The sequence below is a fragment of the Bacillus rossius genome, chromosome 8 (assembly GCF_032445375.1).
Source record: "Bacillus rossius redtenbacheri isolate Brsri chromosome 8, Brsri_v3, whole genome shotgun sequence".
Classification (NCBI taxonomy): Eukaryota; Metazoa; Arthropoda; class Insecta; order Phasmatodea; family Bacillidae; genus Bacillus; species Bacillus rossius.
The window spans coordinates 52,637,588-52,651,142 of record NC_086336.1 but is presented as its reverse complement, the minus strand read 5'-3'; the positions used below and the strand labels follow the sequence as shown (position 1 = coordinate 52,651,142).

Sequence of the window (13,555 nt, the reverse complement as noted above, 5' to 3'; positions counted from 1 at the left end):
CACAAAATTAAGCAAACAATTGCTGTTGTCAACAAGAATATAAACACCACAAAATATTCCGAAACAGAATATTCTTGTTTATATTCTTGTTGACAACAGCAATTGTTTGCTTAATTTTGTGTGTTTTTTTGTCTTTCTTGTGTATTTTTATTTTTTTATTTATTTTATTTATTAGTTTTTCTTCAACAGAAAAGGTTCTTAGCAATGGCGTATGTCCAAAAACTTACATCAAGTCATGCACTCCCATTGCACAAATCTTTTAAAGATAACTTCAAATAACTGAATAGTCGTAAAAACTACGCCGTATTTTGATTTCCGAGTTGTATGTTTCGTTTTAAACAAAGTCAAACACACACGTGGACAATAGAAGTGTGTTCGTAACAAGTTTTTGCAAGGTGTGTTAATATACCAATTAATAATTTTTTTTTTTGGATTAATGTCCAAAGAAAGTGAACTCCTTTATTTAATATTTCTAGGCCCTAGTATATCGTAGCGAATGATGTGACAAAGCTGACGTTCAAAACTAACTCTTTAATTTTTAGTGATAGGTTTTTTGACATTTTTTCTTTTATTCATTGAATCTCTAAGATTAAAAAAATAAAAATAACAGCAACAACATTTTAAATCACCACAAACGGTACGTTAAAGTATCTCTATGTATTTTTTGATATTGACCTTTACACACGCCTCCTCAAATAAGAGGAATATTATAATAATCCGCTCCTCTTCTATTTCAGACGCTGCAGTCGGCACACAGATGCATTCAGAAGGTAGCTGCGGCATCAAACTATACAACAGGCTGAACTACAAATTCGAGAAAGCTTTGGAAAAGGGCTTCCAGAAATGGGGAACAGGTAAGTGGTCAATATACGATGCTTATTTTACAGCATATCTTAAAACGAATTGGATTTTTAAAGTCATGAGCCACAGTATGTGGAAAAAAAAAATTCAGCTAATTCATCATAGGCATTCTATTTGTTTTCTTTTTTTTCTGTTACCTGGGTTAATGGTGATACATTTAGGAATACAGGTCCTGGAAAGATAAATAAAATTGATTATAGTTTCCTTATTAACTACTGACAATTTTTCCTAGATTACAACACTTTAAATGACGATAACGATTCTCGTACGCGATAAGAACGCATGTTTAGTCAGCACCGGCGCACTATTCGGGCACCAACTTCCCTTCGTTATATTGTTGGTGGTGTCTGCACGTGTGTAGTGTCTGGCCTATACTCTCATCATACTTTTTCGATTTATAATGTGGAGACAACTAGGTTCGTAAAAGATATCCAAATTACGTTTTATTACAGTTTTATTAATCAAAAATATTTATATTACTAAGTAATTGTAATTATTGTACTTGAAAATGTCCGATCACAAATCTCTAAATGTTTATTCTCAAGTCACTCAATATCTGTCAAGTTCCACAGTTCGCACTCCTCACTGGAGCTAGGCTCAAAAATTGGTTCGCCCCTTACCACGCGCCTGTCCACACACGGGGCGACGCAAGACTGCCAGTAAGTAATTAATTGTAGATCATTATTTAATAAGTGGAAATATATTGCTTTCATTATTAGGATGACTGAACACAAAAAACTCACATATCAAGGTCTACAAAATGTGTTTTTAAGATGTTGAAATGCGAGGGAAATATTTTTGTGTAGTTTGTTGGCACAGGGCAAGCAGCACAGGCGCTCTAGGGGCTCGTACATCGAATGTTGATGGACTTTGCACAGGCTTGCAGTATTTTTTCTATTAGGAAATAAAAAATGTTAACTATGCGTAGCATATTATCTTGCTTCACTAAAACTGTCAGATCAAATTGAAATTCAGTTTTTGTGCTTTACAGCACCTATAAACGAATTATGACAAAAAACAGATAGATAAAGATTGATAACGTTCATGTTAACCAATTGGTTACTTTGGTTTTCACAAAAATATTAAACCGAAACTAAAATGGTGTATACAAAATAAATAATTAGATTACAAAAGTTTTACAATGAATATTTGTAGATTATTCAAAAGGAGTTATACCTAATTTAACACATTTTAAATTTACGAATAGTTTTAAAAGTGTCACTAATTCTGTACGTCTGTTCCAACAAAAATTATAATAAAATGTATATAATAAAAATGAATCACTGATCGAACGTCTAATAAATATAAAATGCAAATAGGTTATATAGGAATGTAGCATATTCAAAATAATTTAAATGGCTGAATATTAATTTAAGAACTTTCAATTCTATTCTAATTAAAATTAATAAGACATAAAGATCTTCATGTGTTGCTAATAGTATTATCTACATGTTGGTGAAAAAAAGCTTGGCATCCAATATAACTCGAAGGTCTTAAAAGAGGACACCACGTTTTATGTCATTACTTACTATGTGATAATTCGGATTAATTAAATTAGTTTTTTTTACTAAAGGTTATACAATAAATGCTATCATAATTCAGCGATGTTTGTTAACTTGAAAATCAAATGCGGACAGCTGAAATATCTTGCTGAATAGTTTCACAAACATATTTTCCTATTTATATTATTTTTAATCAGCATCTTTTCTTGATCAATTCTGATTACAGTTGGAATATCATTTATTAAATATTAAATAGTAGTTGAATTAAACTACTACTTTGTGGACCACCTAATACCATTAAATTTCATTTGCATATTTGACTGAAAAACGTATATACCTATGTAAGATAATTAAATCATATATACAACGCATTGCTGGACGAGGCCTAAAACTGATAAATTTTTAATCATAAGATTATGTTGGAAAGTATCAAAGGCTTTGCTCATATTGAAATAAATAGAATATTTTATTTACATCTGTATTCATACTGGCACACACACACACACTTATATATATATAACACACGCTTATATATATATATATAAGTGTGTGTGTGCCAGTATAAATACAGATGTAAATAAAATATTCTATATATATATATATAAGCGTGTGTTAAAGACGATATTCCTGATTGAAAACTATGTGGTTTTACAGAAATAATATTTTTAGGAATTAATGTGCCTATAAATATTTTTTGTCAAAAACTTCAAAAAATACTTTAAGAAAATATATAGGTACCGATAAATGGTTGAACACACAATCCACTCACTGACTGATGCACACTTAATTAAAATATGTTTGTACAAAAGCAAAATTTTTTATTTATATGTTTGTTTGAGCTTTACTTATAACATGTTGGAATGATAATACTACAGTTACTAAAAACTAAAACGCTACAAAACTACAAAAAATATTTTTTTGCAAAACTCCGTTCCCCCGGAGAAACCCCCGGAATGGCCACCGCATGGGGAGCCCAAGAAAAGAAACGGGCTCCCCATTTGGAAGCCACCTGGAAGGTTTTTTTCTGTTCCACCCACCGTTTCTTTGGTAGCCTGACTTGTTACAAGGGATTGTATTCATACCAGAGAAAATGCCACCATTTTGTCTGGGCAATCCGCCTTGGAGGAGCCGGGGCGCGAACCCGGGTCCTACAAGTTACAAGGCAGGCGCTCTACCCCAGAACCAGAGTGGTAGAGCGGATACTTGCAGTCTTCTTAACACTGACATGATGGTATTCCACGAGTTTACTGTAGTTTCGTGTGTCATTAACACGTGCAGTAACATTTAACCTCGGTAACGAACAAATTTATGTGTTCTTATGTTCTTCGTTCAGCATGAATTATGTAATATCATAACTGAAATATAATTTGTATAACTAGTCTGCAAACAAACTTACAGTCCCGCTGTACAATTATTATATAGAAATATATATTAGTAAAAAAATATGTTAGTGCTTGCACTGTCAATGGTAAAGTTATTTTGAAAAAAACTTTAGATATTAAAAGAGTGTGCTTAGTTAAAATATGCGTGTGCTTACAAGCATGAAGTTATTGTATAAACAATTTATTTATTTGGTTTTAAAGCCACAGTTAAGTTATATTACTTTTGGCTTTCTTTTGTTTTACCGTAGTTAACGTGCACAGCTAATACTAGAAAGCTATTCAAACAACTGTTTGCAAATAACTAAATATTGGAGGTACTGGGGCTAAACGAAGCATAAATAATAACACTATTTTGTAGCGATACAGAATTTCCATATAAATGTACAAATATACAAATATCTAAGTTTATAAGAATAGTTCTATTACATTTACAAATCAAATTTTACTGTGCAAAACCGCGAACAGAATAAATCAACGATGAAACTTAACAGATAAAAATTGAAAAAAAAAAAAAAAAACAACGGCTATACAGAAACGTACAGGTGAACCCAGCTATGTGAATAAACAGTGATGACAGCGCAGACGAGCACCGTAAGCAACAGTTGAGCGAAAAAAACAGATATTTTGAAAACTACAACGATGATACCGCAGACTAACACAGTATATGATTCCTAAGAGAACAGTTGCGGCGTTTCGGGAAAGAGATTTATTCCCTTCTTAAGGCACAAACCGACTGAGGTTTGTCATTACATACAGTTTAATGAGTAATAGTGTATGTCCGAAACTACACCCAGAATTAATTTACCTATTATTTTTAATGTTGTATGTCGGTTGAATTTTTTTTAATGAACTACACTGAATATGTTGATATTCACTTAGATACTAACTTTCTTTAAACAGATTTGTATTTGGTTTTGTTTACACTTCTATTAACAATGCGCAGGTAAAAGTGCAGAGAAGCTTACACAAAAGAAGAACCTTTTTCTGTAACAATAAGTGTCAAGAACGCAGTAAAAAAAAAAGGGGGAGAATACATTATCGAAGTTTATGGACCGAGTCGTAAGACACTATATTCGTATTCCAGAGAACATAGGTTCAAATCCAGACTGGTAATTGTCATATTGTTACGATTTACCGCGGGTTGGTAAAGGATAGCCCAATTAAAGATTTTTATCACACACACAGTTTTATTTATTACCACTACTTGTCACTTACAATTAATCTTCTAAGATGGCAAATAATTAACTACACTTAAAGAAAGGTCTATTCCCCAGTCACTCGTTCCACACACCTCGCTGGACCGCACCTCTGGCGCAACTCTCGCCGCAGCACCCCTCGTGGGTCTCCGCCGCGTGACTCCGTCGCCGCACTCCGCCGCCGCCGACGCACTTCCTCTTCACCGAGATACCACTCGACTCCTCGCTCGCAACTTCGTTCGGGACTCCGCCGCGCCCGCGACTCTATCGCCCGGAAACTCCGCCGCGGGAAAACTCCCGACTCCACTGAACTCACTCACTCCCTGCCCTGGAACCTTCGTCCAAGGACTTCGCCACTCTGCCGCACCCACGGCACTATCGCCCGGATCTCCGCCACGGGAGAACTCACTCAGTCTCCGACTGACTCGAAGGTCGGCCCAACCTCCTTATATAGCCCTTGGGTACCCATCCAGAACAATCGGGCATGTCTCCGAGATATCGCGCGACCTTCGCCATCGAAATGTCCAGAAACGCGTCGTGAGTCCTGTCGAAGGACGCGGCGGCTGCTCAAAGAACGCCGATAAACGCAACAAGCATCGGGTTCCCACAAAAAGCGCCGATAAACATGTCTGAGTCCTTTTATGGCGCAATGCGGCCTCTTTTAAGTAACTCGATCTGAGGCAGGTGCGCGCTGCGAAGGTCAGGATGTCGCGAGATAGTATGACAGGAGATACCAGGGAGAGTATGCGGGTGGAAGGGGTCGCAGACAGGCCGAATGAGCCTGGCGACGCCAAACACTGCAGCCAAGTGCGATCGTAACAATATTATTTTTATGTGAAACGTCTTAAAAATCACAGCGAAACATATGGGTACTATAAATAGTCTGACGAAAAGGTTTTCGTAACTATATAGGCTTCGGCCTAAGACACATTAAAGAGTCTTCTCTACCTAGACCTCCCAAATAGGTACACTTAGTTTGAATTTAGGTTAGGAAAAAAATTCTGTTCAGTGTGGCTCACGACTCAGATGTGATAGCGCGGTGATTCGTGTGATTGTTTATAGAGTACCGACAACACTGGGCAATGCAGATTTTACGTTCACCAAAAAACATTAATTTTGTTATTATGCCTTCGTCATCTCATCTATCATATCACAGGCCAATGTTAAACAGAATTTTCGTCGTAAGCTACCATTTAGTGTCTGTTTTGAGTTAAAATTTTTAGTACGTAGTCAATTTATCGTTTTTATTGTTTTTATTTTAATCCATTACACTAAAAGCGACTCGCTGACATAGAAGTTTCACGTGAAACCAACGGCCGTTTTTTTTTGCCCCTAGGAAATTGGTAGGATTGTTCCGTACTGTAGGCCGTGGCTAATTCCTTTCACATTGTCGCTCTACTGTGGCGTTGTGTTTTTTCGTCTGCATTGACCTCACTATTAATAAGTTTACGGACAAGGAAGCATTTCAGAATAAGAAGAAAAATAATATCGGAAATAGGCTATTCCCCTGGTAAACATACATAAAAATTATTTCAAGGCTTTAATAAATTAATGTTCTGAACTTAACCAGCTGATTACAGTATTTCTAATTGATTTCTTAGTCATTGAGGCAGTTAAAATATAAGTCTAATTTCACAACTACTTAATCATTAAAAGGTAAACAGCATACGTAAATCGTTCTCAAGTAACGTATAACATGTATTCCGTATTCACAGTTCACAGGTTTGAAATGCTGTTTTTATCTATGCTGTACATCTATATGTTAAAATACTCTTCTAATGGTTTTCTCAGCACATGCTAAAAACATAATGCTGGAATCACAATACCCTGTAACAGCCCCAAGATGACAAAAACCACACCACAGCCATTAAGAAATAAGGTCGTAGTGAAGTCAGCCCACGAAAAGTGAACCCCAACAGTCCATCAGAAATATAATGTGGGTATTAGTAAAGATGTAGTAATGTAAACATTTTTTTTTGTGAAATAATTCATGCTGAAGTTTAGTTTATCGTTCTTTTGATAGACATGACGTAAAATAAACCCAATCTAATTGCAACCTCAGTAGTATAGATGACTATACACCTGATGGTGATAATCTGTCGTGGCATTTCAAACATATGATATAAGTTATGCAATATTTTACTTAACCGTCGGTTGTCAGGGAATTGTGATATTCGGTCACTAGATTGCATTTCATTTCAACTAGTGACCTGGAGTTAAAACATTATTTAGAATCACAAGACTTTGTATGCTGCTTATTTATACAAATTATTTCTAAGATAATAGGCATTTTTTTACTTACGTCGTTCGAGTATTAGGACTGTAGGGTCGCGTTTTAACTTATGGTAGTTTTCCGTCGCCCCCCCCCCCCCACAGAATTCTTTGATTATGGTAGTCTTCCGTCGCCCTCTGTTTATTGGCATCAGATTTCTAAAGAAATCTTTCATAAAGTACATAATTTTTTTCCCCTGTGTATACATAGACGTGTTCGTCGTGGTGCAAATATGCGAGGTGAGCTGGGGATCTTTAAGGTTTCACAAAGTTATTAGGAATGAACAGAAACAAGGTGTGATTCCATCTGAATATAATCACGTCAAATTTATTAAAGGAAAATTTATAACGGATATTAAAGTAATATATTAACATACACTATCAATTACGTACTTAAACAGCTCTCAGGTATATTCAGAAAAAAGAAATAAAAATATGGGTCGACCCGAAATTATATTATAAAAAGGTTTCATTTAAAAAAATACATAAATCAATAAAATAATACAAATATGTTTAAACCATCACAGTATTCTGAAAGTCCAGAAATGATGTTTATCTGATGAACTTCGTCTGACGGCGTAATTTAAGAAAGTTCAGAAAAAGGTTAATAGATATAGTAGCACCGGAGGTCGGGGCTGCGTTTCCCGGAGATCCATCGGGAACATGATGCCAGGGCGCCTGTGTGTTGTAGAGGAAGGGTGATGAAAATGCCAATTCGGCATCCGGCTCTCGGACCCCGTCTGCGAACAGTCCGAATCAAAACTGATCAGCACTAGAACACAGACAGTATAAACTGGGCAGAGAATGCCCACAAAGTTAAGGGGAGGTTGGGGAAAGTCGCGAATCATAACTCACCAGACAGGGAATTTTGCTTCTGTTTTCTGGTGCGTCGCCAGCCAGGAACTGGAGCCCACGAATACGCGGCTGTGAGCGGAAGTTTCTACCATTTCAAAAGAAATTATTTAAAAGAAAACTAACTATTACTTTTTGTACTATGCAGACGGACTAAACTACCTAAAAAAGATTACAGGGATAGCATCCCTTATTTAAGTGACTACATCGTCGGTTGCGGCCGGATGGAAGTCTTGCAGTGTCTCGTCGACTCGCCGATAATCACAAACGGTCCGTCTGCAGTCGCGACGCGAATTGTCTCGCGAAGAACCGCGCCTCGTAATTTAAAGTAAATGTTCAACCAAAAATGGAGGGGGGGACTGGGACGTCCGGACCGAAAGGTTCCGAAGTTTCCCGAGTGGGCATCATAAAAAACTCTGACTTAGATATCTCGAAGTTGGTAGCACTGGCCGACTTTAGCGCTACCTGTTGAGGGGTGTCTATAAAAAAGAATCGACTCGCCCAAGGCGTCTGCTTAAACCAGGGGTTAATGGTGCAGTCAGGTGCTGCACTCTGGCGGCCAAGATAATAAGTTACTGTTTCTGCCACTAGATGTCGTGGGGGTCCAACTTTGCACACACATTTTTTATGCCAGTCGTCCTTGAAAGTCGGTTGCTGCCTGGCGAGGTGTACGACCGGTCAATGATCTTAGACAAATTCTTAGAACTGAAGGGGGGGGGGGGGTGGACAAAAAACGCAACGACGCTGGGAACGAGCGTCCATAACGTGACTTTCGGGGAGTGAACCTAAGACGTATTCGTGACGGTAAAGGCTATGGTCAGCACGTCTCTGATAAATGGTAACAACTCGTTCAGAGCTGTTGTATGTATTTTAGTCATGAAGGTAAGTAACGTTACAGGCCTGGGACGTGTCTGTAAGCGAGGGAAATGTCAAACGGGCTGCCAACTAAGTCTTAGATCTGCAAAAGATCCGATAGGTCTCTGGGAAAGGGTGCCTCGGTCTACTGGCACAAAGTTTAACAAAGGGGAGTACACCAGCCTACCAAAGAGTAAATCACCCAAAGTAACCAAATTATAAAGATAAATAAAATTTCCAAAAATTATTTAAAATTTTATAAACAATAAAAGAAAAATGTGTCGAAATACTAAATTTCCGGCACAGAGGCAAGTGTGTGTGTGTGTGTGTGGTCGCCGGCAGCCGTGGCGGCCAGGCCGTGGCTCGTGCTGAACCTCACCGCCTGGCTGGTGGTGGCGCTGGGGATGGGCGCGCTCCGCCTGCGGGTCACCACGGAGCCCGTCGAGATCTGGTCGGCCGAGCAGAGCGCCACCAGGACGCAGAAGAACTACTTCGACCAGCACTTCCGGCCCTTCTACCGCACCGAGCAGGTCTTCCTCAAGCCCGTGGGGCTGCAGCCGGTCAGTGCGCGCGCCTCCTCCTGCTCCTCCTGCTCCTCCTCCTCCCAGTCCGATCCCGGACACGGAGGCCCTCGTCCGCGGAGACGGGTCTCCCCGGGACGTCTCACAGTCGCGTCTTTGCTGCTTCAACAATATGCGAAGAAGTCCGGTTTACGAACGATAGTTTAACGTGGACAACGTCATAACAAAACATTGATGAAATGATTGCATACTTTTATGAATAAAATTGAATCATTTTTTTTATTTTAACAATAAAAGAATAAATACTTGAAATTATAGGTACTGGTAATCAGATTTTTAAAAATGCAAGAATAATTAACCTTTATTGCCGAAATTGTTGTTGTGATAAGCAATGAATAAAACCACGTTAACTTTTCACTTCACTTTATAAACAGTTGACGAAACAGTTCACGTGTAGATGTAAATTGTGCGCTGCCGCTGTCTTTCTTCTCCTCGGACGCATAGGCCAATCTAGTGGAAGAGAGATAGATGCGGCGCAAGCGTACAATGAGCGTAATGGGACACAGCTTAACGGAACAATGTTCGTAACAGGACACTTTTTCGTGCGTGCAGCCGGCATTCATCGATTTATTAGACGTTGTCACGTCAAAAACTGTTAATTAATGAGTTGTTTGTATTTCAAGGTTACGAAAGATTAATTAATTAAGAACGTATTTTATTCTTCAAGGCCATAGCACGGGCAGAATTTACATATATAATTAAAAAAATAAAACCACAAAGTCCAAATAGAACACCAGACATGCTTGTACTTCAATCAATTTTTTCAACGTATTTAGAACATAAACAAACATGGCTACCACCTCAGCCTAGGTACTCGGCTTCTATTGGTCGCACGGAGCGACATAAAGGGAAGTGCTCAGCACTGCCGAGCTAATACGTGCGGGTCCTTCTCTGTCTGCGTGCTGTTGTGGGAACTCTGTTCCGTTGAGATCCGTCTCCGTTTACGTGACATTGTAGAACGGGCCTTAGCGCGACATGTGACGCTATCTGTTGGGTAGGCCCCTAACTACTAGCAGATTTAAACTGCACGAGAAACATTTAGTGCTCTTTTGTAAATTTAAAAAAAAAAAAAACATTTTCTATGTAAAATAGCAGGAGACGCAAAATTTCTCGTATGCCACGCCTACAAATAAAATGTGGCCATCAAAAGTAAAGTGAATTTATTTTTTACTGGTTTGTTTGCCTGATAATATCTTAAATGCATTACTTCTCACAATCAATGTAACTATGTTAGCAATAAATTATGACAGCTACTTTCTAGCGGATAGGCCCAAAACTACTTCAGAAAACTAGGTCTCAGTCTTGGCAATCACAGTTTCTCGCTCGTGAGACTAAGGTGTATTTAATGCGGTTTTTTTACTAACACCATTGCAGTTTTGCACTGTTTTTCATGGAAAATGACGTGCCTTATAATTAATTTATCGTCATGAACCTGTGACAAATGTTTGTCGATCGAATTCAGACTTACCCTGTTCAGCTTGAGATGAAAAGGTTGTACCTGATTCTTATTCATTTTTATTTTTTTAAATTGAGATAATGTGTGTGAATAAACGCACTACTAGGCCTCTTAATTACAGTAAAGTAAGAATTATGTAAATGTTTTAGTTCCAACACAACGCCAGCAACGGCGAGACGGTTACGTTTGGTCCGGCGTTCCATAAAAAGTTCCTTTTGGTTGTGTATGATCTGGAGCAGAAAATAAGACAGGTAAGATATTTTATGTTGTTTCAATGGGATGTTTAAGGCGATAACTCAATGAAACAGTATTGAAGACAAAGAACTTATTTCGAATAATTTTGAATAAGAATTCTAGTAGTTCTAGTCCAGTCAATGAAAAGTTGTAGAGGGAAATGGAAGGAACACAATTTTTGACTTTGGGACTTTGTTTGGACTAGTAAGGAGGTAAACATACTAAAAGTCCCCACTTCTAGGTGGTGAGCGGGAGGGAGGGGGGCATGTAGAAGGTCCCTTTTTTCGGGTTTTCCCTTATATCTCGGAAACTATACGCTCTAGTGAAAAGACCAATCTATACTAAAATAAATCTGATACAATTTTCCACAAAATTTATTCGTTTCAATTTTTCTCTATCTCGCATAGTTTATGAGATATTTGCGTTCAAATTCGCTAATTTTTAGGGGGGAAATGTTTTTTCTTACGTTTTTTGCCCTATTTAACAAGATAACCTTTTATCCGTTCGTCGTACGTAAAGGTCATGCAGAAAGAGAGTTGTAGATAATTAAATTTTCTTTAAGAAAATCCAAACTTTTTATTTTATCTTCAATCATTGTAAAGTTAGAGCAATTTTACCTTTTTGTGTAAATCGCGAGATTTTTCAGCATAGTTTAAATTTCGTCTTTTTTGTTATTCCACTGATCTAACTCTAAATGTAAGCCAATACATACGTATTAATATGTATAAACAGTATCAAGTATCATCTACATATAGGCTAAGTGGCATATAAAGAAATAATATGATCATATATTGTATATTTGCCTTAACTTATGTACCTAGTTCTTTAACAGCATAATTAATTTGGTGTATAAAACTATTTTAGACACCCTGAATGTAATGGAACAACTTTGACAGCTCCATCTCTTACCCCTTAAGAAATGCAGTTACTATATATAATGATAACTTCCTAATAATACTCATAATTGGCTCTTTATCAAGGTTCACTGAATTGTTGTTAATTAGGAGCAATAATAACCCTCTACACAAGCAATAACACTTGTATACAATTAAATTTATAAAATATAATATATGTATCTATTAACTGTACATTCATTCCGCAAAGGAATTGTGTTAGGGTGAGTATAGAGGCAACAACATTGGTACTTAACTATTTTACTGACACATGAACTTGTAAATGTTTTTGTAGAGCTATGTTACTTTTCAGTTAATAATACATTATTACCTTATAGTACAATTGTGCAGTAATAGTTGTTATCAATTCCTGGCTCTTTTGGGGTGGGATGGTCCGGGCTCGTCATGGGAACTTAGCCCTGGGGTGGGTTCTGCTTCGTTTTCCTCTTCATCCGTTGAGAAAGGAGATAGATCTTGGAGGATGACTGGCAAAGTATCGATGTCGAGTTCTTCATCCTCATTGTCCAAGAGGGGGCCCTCATTAAGGCAGTTACCCTGGCAACTTTGGCAGGCAGGGGAACACTTGAGAGATGCCTTTCTGCATCCACATTTGGTGGTTGCACAATCCTTCGTGCACCGACAAAATATCATTATTAATATTTAATTTAGTGCAACCTGTTGCTCACTGTGCACCAGTATTAGAAATGTATTGGTGGTTAGCTCCCACCCATACATCTGAGGAGGCAGCTCATGTCCCAACCACGTCTGGACTTGGTGATATGTCCTCAGTGAATGTTGTTTCGCTGCCCACTCAGTTGGTGGGAGGCATGAGATGTCCGGTTTGATATTGGCTACCGCTTAAACAAAATATTGGTAACGGTAAGCGTTTAAAAACCTCTCTTTAGGTTGGGCCCCATACCACCTCAAAATACACTTTTTTCCAGCTTCCTCTATATCATCCTTTGTTGAGGAAAGGTCTGAGAAAACTGCAGCAGCTCCCTGGACATCTGGAGACTCCAAATACATTTTGTTAAATCCAAGCTTACTCTTTCGGAAGGCTGCTGAGGTGGTATCGCACCCAGTGAAGGCATGTAGAAAAAGTATATCTCGCAGCCCCTGGGTCTGAAGCTTCTGGGTAGAAAACAATGAAGGATTTATGTTTCCACGTCCAGGCTTTACGAAAATTATATCCTGGTCACCAGGTGTTTTGGCCATCAACAGGACTATTAGGTCAACATCCTCACCTTTAACAGCAACAGCAGTGGTATGTGATAACTCTACAGCTGTGTCTACAATGAGGACATCGGCATCGTTCTGTGCTTGAAGGGTACTGATTCCATGTGCCTGTAGTGTGACCTTTAGCATGTTAATCAGTCGACTTTTGTTGTAGACATTTGAAAGGAAGTCTTCCTGCTTCACAGTTGAAATGTATGTCGACTGACTTTCTGAGATGGTACCGCCTTTGCTGCTCA

General features: G+C 38.1%; 1 protein-coding gene across 1 annotated transcript in view; it reads left to right on the top strand.

Moving 5' to 3' along the window:
- LOC134534940 (NPC intracellular cholesterol transporter 1 homolog 1b-like) overlaps positions 1–13,555 on the top strand; it is a 91,193-nt gene that overhangs the window by 18,154 nt on the left and 59,484 nt on the right. Inside the window, exons 7-9 of the mRNA XM_063373677.1 lie at positions 738–854; positions 9,262–9,479; positions 11,106–11,207. Coding sequence (XP_063229747.1) covers positions 738–854; positions 9,262–9,479; positions 11,106–11,207 — 437 coding nt within the window. The remainder of the gene's footprint in view (positions 1–737; positions 855–9,261; positions 9,480–11,105; positions 11,208–13,555) is intronic.